The 21,293-nt window shown below is 42.5% G+C and overlaps 1 protein-coding gene across 3 annotated transcripts in view; it reads left to right on the top strand.

Annotated features, from left to right (window-relative positions):
- The window catches only part of RFX8 (regulatory factor X8), an 861,519-nt gene that overhangs the window by 522,032 nt on the left and 318,194 nt on the right, over positions 1 to 21,293 (top strand). For all 3 annotated transcript variants that reach the window (XM_078658033.1, XM_078658035.1, XM_078658034.1), the window contains exons 12-13: positions 4,961 to 5,055; positions 8,860 to 8,974. In XM_078658033.1, the coding sequence (XP_078514159.1) occupies positions 4,961 to 5,055; positions 8,860 to 8,974 (210 nt within the window). The remainder of the gene's footprint in view (positions 1 to 4,960; positions 5,056 to 8,859; positions 8,975 to 21,293) is intronic.

Genomic DNA, 21,293 nt, shown 5'->3' with positions numbered 1-21,293 from the left:
CAGATTCTTGGCAAAACCAACTTAACTTAAACTGCTACTTACTTACTCCTTCCCACGTATTAGGCTTAGGTCAGGTACACCGGGGTAGGCGTATTTAGAAGCACCAGTTGAGTACGTTAGTCAATGTATTTATGTATGTATATATTTTATCTATTTTAAAGTATCATATGGCTAAGAAACCATATCAATGCTTTTACAGTATTACTTTTATAATACTCCTTTTACTGTACGCACTTTACTTTATACTAAGTATTGCAATTGTGGCAATTCATTTCTCTTGCATGAGAAAGAAGACTGCTCAATAAATAACACCTTTTATTGAAAACGCCCGTCTCTCTATTTCTCTGCACTCTGGTGAAACTAAGTACGCACGATTGACTGAGTGAAATAACTGTCTATTGTTTTCACACGACTCTAGAGATACACTCTTATTCTGAGGGAGCAAAGTTGTCATGTTTTATGGTTGTCAGAAGCTAATCCCTTCTTGTCTATCCAGGGAAGTTAAACTCCTCCTTGTTTATTCGAGAAAGTTTCTAGTGACCTCTGAGCTAGCTGGCAAAACTAATTAAGTCTAATATAGTCAGTAGAGACCTAGTCGACCTCAGTCCTACGTCTACACTGTTGTTTATATTATTCCAATGCGCAGAGCCTATTGGGAATATAGGAACTACACTACAACTCCTGCTCTTTAATTTATCTTTATATTCACTGGTGCATAATTTAACATTCAACATAGGAATTAAGGTCAAATCTTTTGTGAATGAACAGAATCTAAAGTCATTGTATGCAAATGACTGCATGATCCATTTAACTGATTTTCCTGGAATACTAACCATGAATTCGTTATGAGTGGCCTCAACGTTACAGACTGTTGAGACTGATAGGGATCAAGCACTGTTCAATGTCTAGAATGAGTCTGCAGCACCTTCCCCTCTAGGTCCAGGCCAACAAACTTGAAGCAGTACTACAGTATAACCTGAGAAGGGATAGAATTTGAGACATGAATGACAGTATTCAGCCAAATCCTTTGAAATGTGAAAGCATGGATTCTAAGTCAATAAACTAGAAGTATTCATTATTACCAGCTTTGCAAAGGGCACTGTACCAATAAAGAGATAGCCATCATGGAACTAACATCATTTGAGAAATTGATTTTGACACATGATAGACCCAAGAACTTCCTAACTATACAGTATGAGACTGTAAAAGAAGTTTGGGAGCAAACAACTGGGTGTTGAATGAATAGTTGGGAATGGAATCTGAGGGCTGGTACAGACATCCAGAAGTATGCGGAACTGTGGGAGACGTCCCTAAAAATAATACCTGCATACAAAATAGGGATGTATACTACTGATGGATTGGTACCACACTGCAGCCAAGCTGTATACCCAATGGTATATGCCCACTGTTTCAGGGAATACAAGGAGAAACCTGACCACCTGCATGTCGGTGATCATGGGCTAAACTTTGAACATACTCAAAGTAGATGCTGTTTTTAAATGAAATAGAGTTCAGGTTGCACAGTCACTCAACTCTGGGATCAAGAAACCAGATTTTAGCAGGTGTCTCCAGGAATGACAGATTTATAAACGCACTTAGGCTGACTGTGGTTAAACCAGATATAGTTCTCCATTAGACGATACAACCACCCCCCTCTAGACCCCCCTGCCCCCCCCCCCGCAGCCTGCCATGGTTACATACTAATCTGTTCCTTACAAGATATTGTTTCTGTCCATAAAAACGTTTAATGTTTGAGAATATTGCAGAGAGGCAAGGCTTAGAAAATTGCCAGAACCTACCATTGGTGGGTTCGTAAGGAAACTCCAGCTCACTAAGTTTTTTGTTACTAGACTGTTTCAGTAACACCTAATGGGTTTATCGAAAGACTGACAAATGCTCTACCAGGTGTTAACTGTAAAAAATGGATAAAAGGGCCACAAACAAAGCATGTTACTGACAGTTTGTTTTACTCAGAAGGAAAATTATGTACACTACTAAAAAACTAAAAGATCAAATGCTACATTGGTGCTATAAAGCACTGATTATTGGTTACGAAGGATTGTGGAGCAGAATAATTTATCACTCACTCTTTCTAGTGGCCTACAAAACTCTGCCTTAATACAGCTAATAAAGGTCTTTACGAGTTCTTTTACAAAGACCTCATCTGGGAAACCTCTAGATTTGTTACAACCCATACCAACTCCTGGTTCACCATGGAATTTAGTGTGAACTTGCTTGTGTCAGACTCTAGTGGATTTGATAGATTCCTCTGTCTGGATTGGAAATGTATTACCTCTCGAGGCCATACCCTAGTGAAGCAGTTAGTGAAATTAATTGTACGATTATGTGTCTATGTGTCCTTCTCACTATAAATAACATATCTTGCATCTCAATTTACTTCTATATTTTGGACCACACTGACGTCTGTTCTTGAAATCATTTCACATAAATCCAGCACTTGCCGTGCTGAACTGGAAGGCCAAACAGAATGGGTCACTGAGGCCTTCAAACAACACATCTGATGCTTCCTCTGGCAACATCAGAATTATTTAGAAAAATGGGTAACGAGTGCTGAGTTTTTTCATAACAGTTAATTTATATAGCGCTGCGAAGACATCTGCATTTAAATGTACTTATGGATTTAACCTATGTTTATTACCTTTCGATAGACTGCCATGCCCTACTCATCGGCTGAGACTCTGGTTTTGTCATAACTAAGGTTTTCGTTCAGTCACTGTAAGAGATACAGAAATGAATCATCATCTAACTAAATACACTTAAAGAAGCATACAAAAGACATGATGATGAACAGTCCCAACCCTACCCTGATGATAATTAGTCCCCGCCAACATGATCTCCTTAATTTGATGTCATTTCAAGTCCATTCAGATAAAAATTCAATTGCAGAAGAACAGGAACAAGGAACACGAGGGACTGTTGTTCTTGACATGTGTTTCTGTGCTATTATTTTAGCTTGAAATGCGACCAAAATGGATGCAAGGATTATTTTCACGCTAAATGCTTGATTTTCATTGCATGTAATTTTTCACATTTTGCACATTCCTTATAATAATTTGGGTCACTCAATATTCCTTTGTGACTTCACGCCATATATCCTGTTTTGGGTCATGTGTTTGCGTGTGCTTCTTTGGGTTTTGATAGACTGATTGTGTTGTATTTTTGATCTCAAACTATGTCATGAATATGGGCAGACTGTGTAGTAGCATGCCATATACTTTGTTGGTACATATTTTGTTGACAGGCTACGGATCGCATGTCAGATCTTTATTGTGTGAAAGTCATGGGCAGGCTATTAGTCATGCTTGTCCGATACTGGGTGCATTTAAGTCATGGGCAGACTGAGGATCGTATGCATTCCACCATATTTGTAAGTAACTCACGGGCAGCCTATAGTTCATGTGCATCACTGGTTTGGGCAGTGTGTAATTTTTGTGCAGGCTGTGGGTCACATGCCTCACTTCACAGTGTGTGTAAGTCGTAGAAAGGCTGGGGTCGCTGTTGCTTATTTGTGCTACATTGTGTTGCTGTTGTGTTTGTGTGTGTCTGGTGTTTATTTCCCATAATATGTTTAAGTCATGGCGGGCTGTGTGTAGTCTATGCTTCGCTCTGTGGTTTTGTTTTGAGTGTGTGTGGTTGCGGTGGAGGTCTACTTGTTCTTGTATTCTGTGTACCTAGTGTGTGCTGTTTGTGTCAATAGTGTCTGTGAGTTCATGAAGAATGCTGGTGTGCACTTGAATACACCAGTCAGATGGAAGAGCTCATAAGGTCCAGGGCTGAGCTGGTGTCAGACTGCTCTGCCCCTGGTGGGGTGATATTACACGTGATTTACTTTATTAAATAGACTACATCTTTGTTGAATTTCTGTTCATCTTAACAGGTTTGCCCTATGGTGGACATGCTAATTATGTGTCGCTCTAACTACTGCTGCTGTACTCGCATCAAGTGGAGTTCCTTTCAGTGAGAAACGTTACATTGCATATTTTCCTGCAAGGCTGCCAATACCCAAGTGATTACTTTCAAGGAGCATCTCTGTCTCCTGGCACGCTATAGGCTGGAACCAGGAGTCGTGGGTGGAAAAGGGACTCCTAAACTTCAAGTATCTGAGCTACATCTTGGGGATGGCTCTAGTGATAGAGTACTAAGAACAAGGGGATGCAGGAGCAAGCAGCTTCACATTCTTTTTCCCTTTTTTCCTCATAGGCATCTAAGGGTTCACTAAAAGCAGATGTTTGCAATAATCTTGCATCCAAGTAACAGGGTGCGGTGAAGATAAACCTGCCCCACACACAGAGGTGGATTTATATAGGCCTTCTCAGAAGGGTCTACGCCTTTGGGTACCAAACCGTAGTTTTGGTCCTGATATTCCTACAGAACAATTATTCATAGATTTTATCCACAAAGCATTGTCCATGACAGATCTGAAGAGCAGGTGCCTGGGCTGCCTCCACTGCTTTCTGCACAGATACTAAAATATTCAACCACATGTCAATGAAACATCTCTTTACTTCAGTCTGTACTTGGGGATCGTGAGAGGCGGTATTAAAAGAGAAGCACAAGCTACCCATCAGTTTTAAGGTGTAGCCTTCCACAGGTTACCTTTGCCCTACCTCCATGCGGGTATGCTGATGCCAATTGACAGTCTCCAAATCAGTTGGTTGAACAGTGGCAGCAAAACAAAAGTAGATGTGTGCAAGTTTGTGTTTGCATAGCAATGATTTCAAGGTTCCTATGGAAGGACTGTGCATGCTTTATTAACATTTTTACCATAGTAAGCTGACTGATTAATTTCCAACCTTTGTGAGAGAACAGGTGAGAAAAAGTGTATTCGTTTAGACATGGTACTATTCATTAAATGTGCTTAGGACTTCTGCTTTCTGACTTACACAGAAAGACAGTAATTTCACGGTTGCAGCATTGTATCTCCATTTTCATATTACAGGTTTGAACAGTTTGATCTCCTTGCTTGGCACCTCATCAGATCTCAGAGCGTTCTTGAACTGTGTTTCATCACTTCTGCAGGCGTTTGTATTCCAGGTAGGGCGTTAGAAGCATTTATAATTTGAATTTTCAAAAACTGTAATAAGCTGGGGAATGACTTGATGGGGACAGGCTAGCAGATGAAATGGTAACTCCGCGTTGCCATCCAGGATACCCCAGTATGTGTTTATCGGTTTAAAAGCTAACAGCCTATGTAGGCTTCGCCCTGTCCATTCTCATTACCCTTTCTGGCCAGATTGGCAAAGTAATCTCCATGTGCCCCTTCCACCTTTAACGCGTACTCTGCATCACTGTATTAATTCCTGAAAGCACCGCCAGCTGTCAGCAATACCCTTATAGAGTCTAACTTGGACTATGAGCCTCCCCTTTAGACAGCCCAATTACTGAATTGCAGCACGTGTGCAGCAACTCAGAATGTTGCTTATTAAATAACATGGAACAAAACCTTTCGAGTGCATAGTATCAAGCTGCGAATGTTCCATGATTACCAGTCCAGGCGTGGGCCACTTTCTAGAACCTCTACCATGCAATCATGTGTGAATGAGGGTGTCGCGGGGTTGAAGTGAGGGTACGGAGACTGGATCTTGCTAGATAAGGTTTTATTTTAGTAAATGTCATTTTACTCCTGGAGGTGAGTCTTTCCCGGGAAAAGGCTGCGGGATCCGTGGTGACAGGTTTCCCCCCCTTTCTGGGCGTCTTCCTTTGTCTTGCTCGTGCCTCGGTGAAGGTCCTCTTCCACCTCGTCTCGGCAGAGCATGCGGAGACAAAACAATTCAGGATGTCAGGACCTTGTTCTCGGTGTTCAAAAATCCCCGTGGGGTCCCAGGTAGTGAGAGGGGCACCGCTGATCAAGTGATATGTACAATGTATTATTTATAGGGGTGGAGCGAGGAGCAGTAGTGAGGAAAGCGTGGTTTAGGGGAAGGAATAGCGGGAGGACGGGAAAGGTTATTTACACGGTAGTCAGAGGTGAGCGAAGTCGGGTATAAACTAGCGAGACGGGTTTCCCCGCCTCCCCACCCAACCTGAAACCCGCTGACGTACCTGCTGAAGCCACACTCCTCCTGGAGCGTGGCCCGGCGGTTCGTGGGGACGTAGGCCTGCTGGCGCTCCAACACTCTCGCCCAAACCGCTCGTCTCGCGGTGCGGCAACCCTTCTCCTTGCGCCTCCTGGATTCCACTCGCCACCCAGCTCCGGTGATCTTCAGACTCTCTTCCTACTCCACTCGACACGCCAAACTCCTCCGGGGTGATGTCACACCCCAAACCTTCTTCTTCCTCCTTTTTGGCCAATCCGACCATGGGCGCGTCATTCGGGGGCGGACCTTCCTCTTCAGCACTATACGCCCAGTTAAAGGAGCAAAGTCCTACATCTTCCTCTTGTGTCGGCCATAGAGATTGCTTGTCGACTCTCCATTCGTTCAGGTTAGGGGGGAGAGAGGGGGTAACATCAGGATCCACAGTCCACCAGTCTAGGTTAGGAGGTCTCTTATGTGCCCGTTCGACCACCCCGTTACAGAGGGTATCCCCAGTTGCATCGCCTTCAAAATTGAGCCATACCCATCCCAGCAGTTCACTCTGTTCATTAAACTAAAACCTCCATGTACAGAGAGCATGCTGCTTCTCTGGTGGAACTAGACGCTTTACAACTGGAAGCCCCAGCTCTAAAAGACAACCATCCAGGTGTCAGTGGCCGGATGCACCAAAGGGTATTTTGCTTTCTGTAACCAACCATGTTGGTGCCGCTAACGTAGCTTAATTGTTCACATTTTGATGTGATTTAGGGTACCTATCCAGTGGCCAGATTCTTTCACAGAGTAGCACAGAGCAGGTTTTCATGTAAAAAACTAAAATGGAAACATCATGTGATTCCCTAGTTCTTCTCTCTTGAAAATTTGGCATATTTCCTGTACATTATCTGCACAATATTTTCCATGATGACTTGTCTCTTTAACTAACTAGCCAGATCACTTATTTGCCTCATTTACTACAAAAGGACGCAGGGCGGAGCCGCAAGTCATATTGCCTCACGAGCTGCATAATTTTAAAAGCACAGGGATGCATCGTATTAACAACAATACAACACATCCGTGTGCTTTCCCCTGCGCTGGCGTACAGTTGGCTGCCATGCGCCAGCGCAGGCAACCTTGGGTCATGTTGTAAGAGTGTCCGCGTTGTGGGGATGATTGTTTTTGTGCAGGAAGGGACACCTGCACAGAAACAATCATTGATGGCATTTTCCTCTTTCTATGCATGCTGCAGAATCCATCACGCAAATGAAGAGGAAAAACTAGGAGAAATTAAAGTATTTCTCCTTGTTGCACCACTACTACGCCTCCCCTGGGGAAGCTTAGGATTCTGATGCATTCCCAGCTTTACAAAACGTTGTAAATCTGGGAATGTGTGAGGTTCCATAGATGTTGCATGGGAACACCCACAGCAACACCATTGGAACGTCCCTTTCACGCAGAGTAATGCCCGAAAGGGGCCCATATTTACATGGCCATGAAAAGTCATGCAGGGTGACTTTACCTGGCCTTGTAACTATGGGCATGCCCACTGCGCTGTCTGTGCGTCAAAAAAAGGTACACACTGGAGGCGCAATGGGCTTGTTAATGAGCCTAAAGGGGCTTATTTACAAGCCCCTTGCGCCGCCGGTGCATCATTTTTTATGACACACCGGTGGCACAGCCTGTCTCCCTATATTTACAGGGACACGTAAAGCCACCCTGCATGGCTTTTCGTGTCCTTATAAATATGGCCCCTGTGCATGCAACACTTTGTGTGAAAGGGGCATGCCATGAATGTTTCTGTGGGTGTTCCCACGCAACACCCATGGCTTCTGCCGCATTCCCAGATTTACAAGAAATCGTAAACCTGGAAATGCATCAGAATGCTACGGCGTAGGGAGGTGCAATCAGGAGAAATGTTTTAATTTCTCCTCGTTTTTTTCTTCTTTCTATGCGTGCTGCATTCTGCAGCACACATAGTTAGAGGAAATCACCTCTTGTGATTGTTTATGTGCAGGAAGGTGTCCCTTCTTCCTGCACATAAACAATCATTGGAGAAAATGCCGTTTTTTAACTTCTATGTGTGCTGCATTAGGCCGCACACATCGAAGTTTAAAAATGCCATTTCTGATTTTTTATGTGCAGGAAGGGACACCTTTCTGCACATAAACAATCATTCCCCTCAATCCAGACACCCTTGCACTATGGTGCAAGGGTGCCTGCATCGGTGCAAGGCAGCAAATTGTGCGCCAGCGCAGGTGAGGGCAAATGGATCCGTGATATCGTTGTAGATATGACACATCCCTGTGCTTCGGAAATAACGCAGTGCGGCACAGCCAAATGGGTTGCGGTACCGTGCTGCGTTAATTCCTTGTAAATGAGGCCCAAAGTGTTTAGGTCAGGGTGGAGTAAAGGGGCAGATGGGTACAACAAATGGTACAGCAGGGAGTCTTTCTGTCTCTCGTGGCCCACTATAAGTTAGCCGCCTACAATGTATTTATGGAGCACCGTCAAAGAACAGAAGCTAGATTTTTTTTTTTAAATAAGTAAAAGAAACTACTTTACCTTGTTTTTCAGAAGTATGGTGTTCTGCAAATATATGGGAAAGATTGTGAATAAAAACCTGAGAAACTAAGAATACAACCCCGAAGTTTTTATATAGAGAAAATCGTGTTATTTATGTTAGCAGCACTTTAAAACTGTAGTTAGAATAAATGCACTTCTGTTCTTTAAAGCTATTCAGTCAATTTATCTTAGTTACCACTGTTTAGATTGGAACGTTTAATTACAGCTCGCATTGTGTTATTTTCAAAATACTGTTTTCGAACAGCCAAGCAAAAATAAAGATGATTTCAAGAAATTGGCTGCCAGTTTCCAGCTGAGATGGAACTTTCTGCTCACCTCGGTCAGCAAAGCCATGACACTCTTCCATGCGGACAGCTTTGGTGAGTGAATAATGGGCATTCACATTTCCTTGTTTTATAGGTTTATAGGAAAATTTACATTGTATAGTCAATCAGGCTTAAGGAAGTACCTGTGTTTAATGCATAACACACCTGCATGGATATTTATGTGGTTTCCCCAATCAGGTGCCTGTTTGCTGCGGTTGGATAATGTGTTCAGGAAGGTTGGGAGTGCTTGTTATCATACATACTCATATGTCATGGTGTCTTCTGTTTCTAGGAATTGGGTGCCCTGTCAGTTATAGGCATGACGGCGAAATGCTTCTCAAAACTGTAGAATACAGAGTTTTCCGTGACTACTTGAGTGAACGCACACGACCTATGAGCAGAAAACAGTTGTATGATAGAGGCACGCATGGCTAAACCACGCGCGCCTCTATGATGAAGCCTGGACCTTGAATGCGTCTTAACCACGCATGCCTTTACCACGCAATTTCATTGTAAAGGCATGAATGGTGAGGCGTATGCGTTGTTAACTTCACCACCATTCCGACCTCCCCATGCCCTAAGCCCTAAATTATGAACCCCCTACCTGCCTGTCCTCCTGCCTTGAGGCCCAAAACCTGCCCTGAAAACTACCCCTTTCACTTCCACTGCCCTGAGGCCTAAAACCCTGCCCCTAATTAAAAAAAACTACCCTGATCTCCCCCGCCTTCAGCCCTAAAACAGCCCCTTCCTTAAAAACTCCCCCCAAACTCAGCCTTTAAAACAACCCTAATCCCAATTTACCTGTCCGCGTCCGGAGCTTCCTGTTCCGACGCTTGTTCCTAAGTCCCTTCCCTTCCTGAACACTAGAGCACATCCGCCTTACCCACGCATATGTGTGTGTAAGGGAGATTCGTTGTTTGGGTAAGCGTGGTTACGCTTGTGGTGTTCCGGGACGCATGGCTCTGGCTGCGTTGTTCTGGATGTGTTCCTTTGTGGATGCATGTCAGGCAGCCAGGCCTTCACTCTTGTGACTTTGTAGTGTGGGGAGGTTATGTGATGAAGAAGAGCATGGTTCCTCTTATGGATACCTGCATTGTGACTCATAGTGTTGCTGATTTATGGGGTATGTACCTAGGAGTGCAACCAGCAGTTAAAAACAAGAAGGCTTATTCCTTCCATGCAACTACTCCCTCTGAGTGCCATTTCCATTCGGGGAAGAACGTAGTAAGAAATGAATGGCCACAAGTCAAGGAGCAACGGCCTTCAGAGCAAGAAAACACAGAAGAGTCTAGGTTCTTCCACAATGCCAGTAGATACCATAGTCTTCAGTCCAAAGAATACACAGATAGAAGTACATCCATGGGGAGGCATCTGTAACTGCGGAGTCCACCCCTTCAGCCAGCCTCCCACAACAATCTGTGTGGATAGCTACGTCAGTTTCAACCCCAAATTCTCATGCAGAAGAATGTAGCACTACAGTTCTGGCTCTTTAATTACAACCTGAAGAGTTTGGGTGGATATCAACTTTTTGCTTTGTGAGGTAGGAGATCTCCATCATCCCTTTCATATCCATATTCGGAATCTTCCTGTCTTCCCTGGAACATGGATCCATGATGTTACGGGTGACTCCAAGGAAGCTGTGCCAGGCTGCTCCTTTCACTCGGTTTTGTACTTTTGTTGGTGCTCAATCTGGAGATGCAGGATACAGTTGAGACTGGTAACAATAACAACATCTATCATTCTTCCTTCCTGGTCTTTGTCACTAAAGGCAGCTGAAAAAAGCAAACTGTGTGCAACAGATAAGCACCAGCCTCTGTGGGCTCTGGCTGCCTAAAGCTACCAGTACTAGGTCTGGCCTTCCTGAAGTGATACTAATACAACCATTGTCAACAGTGCCTGCAAAATCACTTTTGTTGCCGCTCCTTCCTGTGCCAGGCTAGACGTAGGCCTAGGCCCACCTATAGAGACTCTGGCAGACTCCTCAATGTCGTGGATGTGTCAGCAGTTTCATCCCTTCAGTCATCTCGTTGCATGATATTAAATACACATGATAACTCTCGTTGTCAGTGCACTTAATGGAGAGAACAGGAATTTGTCTAGTCAGAGGTTTGTCTCATCCTAAATGTAGTGGTAGAAGGTTAATGTGCCTAATGCAAAGCACAAAGTGTAACATGCAGATCACATTTTTGTATTTTATGTAAATAGCTTAGTGGGTTACTGCTTTTGTTACAAGGATCCTTTTGTTACATGGAGTTCATAGGATAAAATTATTATAATATAGTATATTAAGCTATTAACTGGCATCACAAAGCTACAGGAAAATGGCATGGCATAGACTTCGAACCTTATTGTTTTTTCCTCAATCTTTCATTATTGTAAGGTTGTTAAAAGCGTTCCTTTGGATAGTAATACAATTGTATTAGTATGACACCCCAATCATTGTGTGGTATTTCAAATTCTTGGTCTATGGGATGGATTTGTTAACTCTTTGTGCCTGGTTTGTATCACAAGAGTGAAGCAAGCCTGATGCAAATTTTGCTTTTGGGATTACTTTCCAGCACAAACCCTGAAGTATGTTGGACTTTAGCTTAAAATAACACAAAGTAGCACTATTTGTCCTTTGCATCAAGGAGGCGTTGTGATGTATTCCTATAGGTTCTGTATCGATTCCCCTATTCCCGGCCCTGTTCTGGTTAATACTTAACTAGCAGCCGACCCACGGTGCAAAACCGTTATCTGATTAAGCCACACCACGGCACAGAAACGTGTTATCTGATTAGGTAATAACGCATGCCATCTAATTAGACAAGCACTATTCCTCCAGCCCCTGATAAGGCATACGGAGTTCTCAAAACAAATCAAACCTATGACAACCTGGGAAAATCCCTGCGGCCATTGTTTTGATTTCACCGAGAACTTCAGCAAAAGAATGTGCGAACAAGCCCGTTCGTATGACATCCTTATTGACGTATCCATGTCCATCCTTACGTCAATCTCGACACCTTACAGGTATAAATATTACCGACATTGCCTTAAGCAAACACACGCGGTGGTGACGAGATCGGAGCAGCGAGACGCGCTGAGGAGCCCAGCAGAGAGCGAAGCCCACACGCGCTGCCCCGCCTTCCTGACGCGCTGAGAACGAGAAGCTGTTTTTTTCTCCTGCCGAGAAATCCAGCTCCGGCACTTCCAAGCAGCCCTCGCAGGCAGCTGGAATATCAAGACCAGAGACGAGAGATACCAGCCCTCAACCATTCTAGATCTCAGGTACAGAACTGAACAACCCCTTGCAGAGAATTCTTGAGTCAGTCACTTGGCAAAACAAACTTAACTTAAACTGCTACTTATCTACTCCCGCCCACGTATTAGGCTTAGGTCAGGTACACTGGGGTAGGCGTGGTTAGAAGCACCAGTTGAGTACGGTTAGTCAAATGTATATATGTATGTATCTATTTCATCAATTTTAACTATCATATGGCTTAGAAACCATATCAATGCTTCTGCAGTATTATTTTATACTTCTGCTTTTATTGTATGCACTTTACTTAACCATAAGTATCGCAAAAATATCGATTCATTTCTCTTGTACGAGAAAAGAGACTGATCAATAAATAACATCTTTTATTGAACACGCCCGTCTCTTCCTTTTCTCTACAAACTGGTGAAACTAAGAATGCACGTACTGACTGAGTAAAATAAGTTGTCTTTTGTTTTCACACGACTCTAGAGATACACTCTTGATTGGGGGAGAGAAAAGTTGTCATGTTCTATGGTTGTCAGAAACTAAATCCCTTCTTGTCTATCCAGGGAAGTTAAACTCCTCCTTGTCTATTCGAGAAAGTTTCTAGTGAACTCTGAGCTAGCTGGCAAAACCAAAAACTTTAAGTCTAATATCGTCAGTAGAAGACCTAGTTAACCTATGCCCTAGATCTATACTATTGAAGATATTATTCCAATGCGCAGAGCCTATTGGGATAATAGGAACTACACTACATGGCGCCCAACGTTTGGATAGGCGATAAAACTAACGCAAGACATTAGAGTAACTCAGTCGTGCTTTTTCACACAGAACCCCTTTTTTTCCCATAATACTCCAAAGACGTCTGGAGTGGGTAAAAGGTCATATCCGCCAAACCTCGCAGGAGGACACTCCTATTGAAGGTTCTTGGTTTATTCAACGTTGAAGGATACACTGTTCCAAAATATTGTGCATCTAATCTTTGTTTCCATAGAAACCTGATCTGCAAACAAACAGAATAACCTTCCTGTCGGTAAAATGATAGACAGTGATGAAGAAAGGGAGACAGCTAGAATAGCAGCTGAACTCCTAGTAGCAGACAATACTCTGCTGGAAAATGACCCGGATGCAAAACTCATCCCGGTCAACATAAGAAAATCAATAACTTTAAAACTTATAGAAAATGGACTGACATCGAGAAGTGGTACAGTCATATTCGTAATTGAGGCACACGAATATCGGCAGACAGAGGTATTCTATTCATGGATAAACTTTCCAGCAGCAAACGCTGTAACAAAAGAGTTCCACTATTATAAAATAGAGGAACCACCGGATACCTACATTCCTTTCGAGGAGGTGGAAGTACCACTCAAATTCCAAGAGCACCTGCTCTTGTTTAATGGCGCCCTAAAACATAATAATCACATCACCAGGCTCGGTCCACTAGGTAGACCAGGAGCAACGTGGCCGGTCCTAGCCGGATATACACCACATCCAGACATTGAAGAAATGTCTGCACCAGATCTTTTAGCACAGCTAAAACAACTAATCAAAATACATAGACAATTAGTCCAATATGTAATGCGGACTTCAACAATCCAACCAGCAAATAAAATTCCACAGCTGACCCCTCATCAGGGTAACACAAATAAAATTACACCACAGAACATACAGTCCTGTCTGGGTAAAGTACCCGCAAAACGGGAACAAATACCCTTCTGGCTAGCACAAAAAATCACTCAAATAGAGGCGGTGTTTCCAGACACCACCCCGGTAGAAAAACACAGGATTCTGACTATCTGTCTTCCAATGGGAATCGCACCACACGTGGAGGACTGTGACACCTGGGGTACAGTCTTTGCTTCCATATACACAAAAACACATGGTGTACCATCCATGTCAGTAATACCAGATGTGCTAAAACAAATTCAAGATGAATATGGTCCAGAACCCACTTTAACTCTCGGTATGAAATTACTGAAGGACTTTAAGCAGGTCTCGGCTATATTATTAGCCAACATAAAGGGAGAAGCAGCAAACGTGGCGATCCGCCAAAGGTTAAAAGAGACAGATATAGCAGACCAACCAACTGAAATTGCCAGAATCATAGAGAAATCCTATGAAGAACTAGGAAGAGATAGTCTGGGTGGAATACCGGTAAAACCTCAACTGATTGAAAGTCCTGAAAAGATATTTATTAAAAATAATTTAAACACTCAAAAAAAGAGCTGGGATGGAAACAAACAATCCAATCCTAAAGAAAAAAGATTCCAGTCCAGAGGAAGGTCTCCTCGGTGGAGAGAAAGATCTCCGAACCAAGGACGCAGGTCTCCCCAAACTGAGCCCTCTGGGAAAAAATACAACCTTAGAAATAGGGATAATATAAAGAAACCTGATAGATATCAAGATAATGATACACGTCCCTCTCAATCTTTTCAGACTTCCTCGCAGAAATCGGAAAGAAGAGGACGACCAGAACACAGGGAAGAGCACGTCAAGTCCAAAAACAAGGAACCTGCTCATCCGAATAAAAAGTTACAATTTCCAAAAAAGAAGGTAGCCAGTATTAAAGTAATCAAATATGCCGAGAATACTGAGGACACAGCTGAAAAACGGAGAATGGGCTCAGACAATGCTAGACAGCGCAGCAGAAGTGAGCATAGCTCGCAAAGCCCTTATGAATCATCTGGAGACAGTGGACACGAATGAATATATTCAAGTGGAAACTGCCGACACCAGAGTTAGCAAACCTCACAAAATATATGAAATTACATTGCGTATAGAGGGGGATAAGACTAGAAAAATAAGGGGACTATTTTGGGATAATCTCTCCCAGGGCTATGACATCCTTCTAGCTGAAAAAGACTCGCCACCCGAGTTCGTCAGAGAGTGCCCTCATGGCGAAGAAATAATTATGCCTGCTTTCTCAAATCACATTCCAATTCATAAAAAATATACACTTGCTAGAAAGTGGGCAGTAGCTCAAGCTCCTGCTTTATATAAAAATCATGTAGGATGGGATGAGGACTCTCCTCCTCACAAAATCCAGTTAAAATCACATCCTACTGCACAGAGGCAGTACCCAATTAAGCAAGAAGCTAAAAAACAGGTAAAAGAGATCCTAGATCAACTTGAATACCAGGGGGTGATTGAAACTTGCACCTCACAAATGAACAATCCTTTGTTTCCTGTCTCCAAACCAGACAACTCATATCGTCTAGTTTTGGATTACAGACACCTTAACTCATGTTGCAAAACTTTTGCAGTGCAAAACTCACATAGTGCTGCACTAATGAATAACATAGTACGCAAAAAATACAAAACAACATTAGACATCTCTAATGGATTCTTTTGTCAAAATATAGCACCAGAAAGCAGATATTTGACTGCGTTCTCGGTAAATGGCTCACAAAAAAGTTTCTGCCGTTTACCCCAGGGGCACAAGAATAGCCCAGGATTATTCTCAAAGAGAGTAACAGAATTACTACAAACATACGATGACGAGGCATTATCATATGTCGACGACATTTACCTAACAGATGATGACTTGGATACTCACTTGAAGAGAGTGAACACCATAATACTTGGGTTCGCAGCAGAGGGTTACAAATTCAACTTTAAAAAATCAAGAATTGCCCATCTAACAGTCCTGTTTTTAGGATATGAATTATCAAGTGAAGGCAAAAGCCTGGCTGACAATTTCCTAGAGAAATGTGCAGTACTCCAAGCTCCTAGAACACTAAAAAACTTACAATCAATTCTAGGCTTCCTAAATTTCGGAAGAACATACATTGCAAATTACGCAGAAAGGATCAAACCCCTTTATGATCTAATAAAACCAGATTTTAAAAGAATCAATTGGACTCAAAAACACACAGAAATTTTGAGATCTTTACAAACAGACATGCTAATTAAAACAAAATTAGAAACACGTGATAACTCACGCAATCTTGTGATTCGAGTCATCCCAGGAAGATGCGGATTCACATACCTGACCTCTAATGAGGGAGAAAAGGTACCAATTGCATACAAATCACACTTGTACACAAAGGCTGAAATGAAATTTAGTCCAACGGAAAAAATTCTGACAGCGGTACAGACTGCTGTAGCAAAGGAAAGGGCCCTAGCACAAGGTAAACGAATAATCATCGTGACACCAATACCAGTCCTGGAGGCGGTAACAAAAGCAAGCATTCCAAATGCTAAAGCACTCCATCCAAGGTGGATACAGTGGGCTAATTCTCTTGCTGCAACAGACGTTGTATACGAATTTGATCCCAACTTAAAAACACAAGAATTTCTCCAATACGAATTTGAATGTCCTCCGCCAATCGGAATTCTGCCTCTAGAACACTACGGCTGTATAATATATACAGACGGGTCAGCACAACCCGCAGTAGGGGGTAAACAAGCTTACAGTGGTGCGTGCGCGATCGTTAAAGGTCGCTGGCACGAAGGGAAATTTAAACCAACGGTCACTAAAACACAATCTCTAGGAGATTGTACAGCTCAAAGAGCAGAACTACTAGCATTCAAGATGGCGCTTGAAAATACCGATCGAGAATTCCCCACACTCATAGTGTGCGATTCGTATTATTGCGTTCAGTCTTACAATGAATACTTACAGATCTGGCTTCAGAATGGTTTTAAGGATGCAAAAGGAGGCACAATCAAGCATAAAATGCTTTGGGAACAAGTAGTTCTTTTGCAAAAAGAACTACCAAAGACTCACGTGATACATACACTGAGTCATCAACGTGATGGCGTTCACGTTGCAGGGAATTCATTGGCTGATGAGGCAGCGAAGGCAGCTGTGCAAACGGCTTCCGTAGCCGCCATCACACGGTCAAAAACAAAAATAGACAGCGATATATTACAAGCTGTCAGCGCGGCAGGAAAGGATTCGATAGAAACACTCCCAAAAGGCTTTCCAGTGAAATACTCATATATGACTGATACAAACAATGTTCCGTTTGCTCGAATCCCTGGAGTGGGGGATAGGGCAATTCCAAACATGGAACATAGATTAGGACTTATCATAGCGGCACACGAAGGACTTGCTTCTGTACATGCTGGCGTCTCAGCCACAGTATCATTATTAAAACAGAGATACTGGTGGCCGCAAATGAGAAGACAAACACGGAACTATGTTCTAGAATGTGAAATTTGTCAAAAAATGAAAGTATTAACAGTGAGACGACCAGCTCAGACGCCCCTTTTAATCTCGGATAAACCATTAGCTTGTGTTTACCTGGACCACTGTGGTCCCTTACAAAGGGATGGCAACTATAAATATATCATGGTCGCAGTGGATTCCTGCACGAGATTCATTTGGATGTGACCCAGCGATCGGCTGACGCCAGAACTGTTATAAGAGATTTGCGAGTCTTTATCGGCACATACGCAATTGGCATGTTGCATTCTGACCAGGGTCCTGCTTTTAGCTCTCGAGCTTATAAGGAGGCCATGACCAGCATGGGCATTGCATTGCGGTATTCTTGTCCATTTCATCCCGAGGGAAACGGAATCGTAGAAAGAAAAAACCGTGACATAAAGCAATCTATAACAGCGAAGGTATTAGGTTCGGGAGCTGGGTGGGTCAAACATCTAATAAGTGTCCAACGTAGTCTAAATAACCTGCCAAGAAATTCTCTGAGGGGATTCAGTCCGTACGAACTATTGTTTGGAACTAGAATGATGGTCTTAGATCTTGACAGTCAGACTTCAGTGGTTAAAGAAAAAAGCTTTGATATCAAAGATCGTTTGGCTATTTTACAGGACTTAAACGAAACAAGGAAAGACCTGAGCAACATAAAGTTGAAACAACAGCCAACGACCACTGAAGAAAAACCACCTGTCCCAGCAAGACCTGTCTGGATTCCAAAAGTCGGGGATCTAGTCAGAGAAAAGATCGCGGTAAAGAAGGAATTTGGGCCTTCTTACAGAAAAGCAGTTCCTGTCTTGTCTATCAACGGGACAAGATCAGTAGTACTACCGCCCCTTGCTGGTAAAAAGGAGAACCGAGTTGTATCCATCGACCTGGTTAAACCACAATCATGTGGCCGATAACAAACAGTAGGCCAAGTGGACTCCCGATAAGTAGTAGAACACCAAGGTTTGCTACAAACACAGAGGTTCAATCTAAGAGGCTACTCACGTTTGAAATGCCAAAAGAACAACAACAAGGTATATGCAACAATGCTATGGAACTTAAACCTCTACAAACCCAAATAAAAACATTTAGCAGAGACACACCAATCTACAATGAAGTAATAAATGACTATGCTGCTGCAACAAAACACACGGATAAAGCAAATATCAATCCTGAAACTATTGGAACAATAGACAGAACGGCTTCCGGTTACTTCATCAACTTCAGCGATTCATCTGAAAACCTGAGTGAATCAAAGGAACAAACATCAACAAAAACCTTTAAAGACAAAGCTAAGGAACTTTTTCAACAACTGAAAGAAACCTATCTGATTTCTCCAGGGATTGAATTCTGGGTGGCCTTAGGTGCACTTATCCTCATACTTTGGCTCATCATGGTACTATGTTTGGGACACTTCATTGAGGGAAAATATGCTAAAATGGACACAGCAAGCCAGAAAATCAACTTGGTCCTCAAACCACACACATCTTCACACATCGAGAAAAGGGAACTTTCTTCAGTCAACTTCACAGCCAATCCTATACCCGGTGGGGTAGCATGGGACAATACTGATTATGAAATCTATGGTCCGGTTGAAATCCTGAAATATCCACACTAAATCAAGATCTCATTGAGTGACTTTGTAAAACCAAGCTCAGTTGCTGATGATTGGGACGTGGAAAGCATTAATAATATGATGTCTGACCTAGTGATGTCTGCTAAATTTACAAAACATGATTATTTGCAGGGTTCGTCTAATTATGATAAAATGTTCTGCTATAATCACTATAGTAATCATTATCTGCATAAATCTGCGCAACCTAGAAATGTTTTAAATTATAATCAATGGGAACACTGTGCAACCCCTCCAAAAGGTAGCTCAAAAACCTTTTATGACAAATATTCATATTTTTCAGGGTTCAACACAAGTAATGCAGAAACGTTTTATTTCAAATTATCAAACAAGACAGGTACAAAAACCATGCTTACAAACACTAAATTGATATATTCAGACTCGTTTTTTGAACAAATGAGTACGTTTGGTTTTGAATACTGGGACAAAAATGTTGAAGTAAAAAGTGTTTGGGGTACAAAGGAATGGCAAGTACAAGGTATAGAATCATTGTTTAGAGCCTGCATGATCCCAGAACAAATGATATTTTTGAATGACACTATTCAACAAACTACCTGTCTTGGCCTAGCCAAAATCAAAGATTTAAACAAACCGTCTATTCCAAAGCCAACGATAAACAGTAATAGCTCGACAGATGAGGAGATAGACGTAAACCATATATTAAGCCAAAACAGAACACATCCAGATTGGAAAAAGTGGTTGATCTGGCCCACAGATACTAATAACTGTCAAGACAGATTCCTGAACAAAATCCAGGGGTTCAAATTGACCAGGCCAGACCCTAGATATTCCCAAAGACAACACCCAGGGATAATTACCACGTACAGTGTGGGCAAGCTCTGCCTTCAATGGCTACAAACATCCACACTGGCAGAAATTAAGCAACACCTAACTTTACTTACTGATGGTGCTGACTTGCGTGATTTCATTATGGGACCACGCAAACAGCGTCAAAAACGCTTCATAGCAGCCTCTGTATATGCAGCTTATAACGAAGCCTGGAAAATAACTCAAATTGAAACATCAGAGAGAATACGGGAAATTGACCGTATTAATTTGGAAAAATCACTTTCTGTAGTGGACAATGGGTTAATGACTCTGTCCTCCAGAATATACTCTTTGGACAGCATTGTGTCTTCAGCAATCGACATAATATCGCAAGACTTACTGTTGTTACAACACGGTCAGTCCCAATTGCGTTCTATTGTACAACTTGGCTGGACGTTACAAAATCTGCGTTCAGGCTATGTACCTTGGCGTTTAATCAACACAACGTCACTGTTCAATATCTTTAACCTTACTGATAAACAAATCAGTATGGCACAGAAGGGTGCTGATTATACAATCCTGAGCATTGAGAAACTCGAGAGATTACCATTGACAATGTCAGAACGACCTGTCAGTGAGTGGATAATACATGGAATAATTAATATTCCAATATCTACTTTCAGGTTTCAATACTGCCAAAAATATATACAGGCTGGCATGTACGAAAAATTGGGTAAAGGGTACATTAAGTCAACATGGAACTTGCCCTATTCACATGCTTGTGTCAGTAATAAAGGCCGGAAAGTGTTTCTTAGTGGCAATAATTGTGCCATGTCACTAAGCGGTACACTTCTGTGTAATGGTATTAGTTTACACGGAGCCTGTGAAGGGTCCTCAAATAACCTTTCATGTCACCAGCTAGGCACACCTGCGACACAAATAGAACCATTCTTTAGGAGACTATCGAACGGGAGTTACATTATAATCGTAGACCGCAGATGTTGTAGCTTGGTGCCCGGAGTAGCTTATCTCATAAGTACGACTGCGAAGGTCATGTGCTGTGAACGAGTATTGTTCCCCAACGCAATGCCAGACAGGGAGGCAAGGTTATGGCCGAATTTGAAAATTTCTTCCATTAGAGTTGATACTTTAAGCAGAATGAAAACAGTGCTCCTTCAGACGCCAACCAGGCTCACGTCATCAAAAGAAACGTATGATCTCCAAGTTGCAAGGACAACGGCAGAGATTCATTCATTGTTATCAACTAATTCCCCCATACATTTCGCAGAAATCCTGAACGAAATCTTAAATATTTCTGATACCAGTGGAGTCTCAAATGTATTTAAGACAGTGTTTTCAGGGGCTCTAACACCATTTAAAGCCATTCTGGGTATTTTTCCAGACTTTGTCCATTCCGTCTTTGGTGGACTTCCTCTCCTTTTGGGACTAGTGGCAGGAATCCTATTTTTGATCCTGTTATTTCGCTATGGCAAACCGTGTCACAGACAAGACACCTGCGACAAGGGAAGAAACAATCCTAGCCATTGGATACTGGGACCAGATATCTAGAATCCTTGGACTG

This window comes from Lissotriton helveticus, chromosome 8, assembly GCF_964261635.1.
Source record: "Lissotriton helveticus chromosome 8, aLisHel1.1, whole genome shotgun sequence".
Taxonomy (NCBI): domain Eukaryota; kingdom Metazoa; phylum Chordata; class Amphibia; order Caudata; family Salamandridae; genus Lissotriton; species Lissotriton helveticus.
Note: the sequence above shows the minus strand (reverse complement) of the source record. Positions and strands in the feature narration are given on the sequence as shown.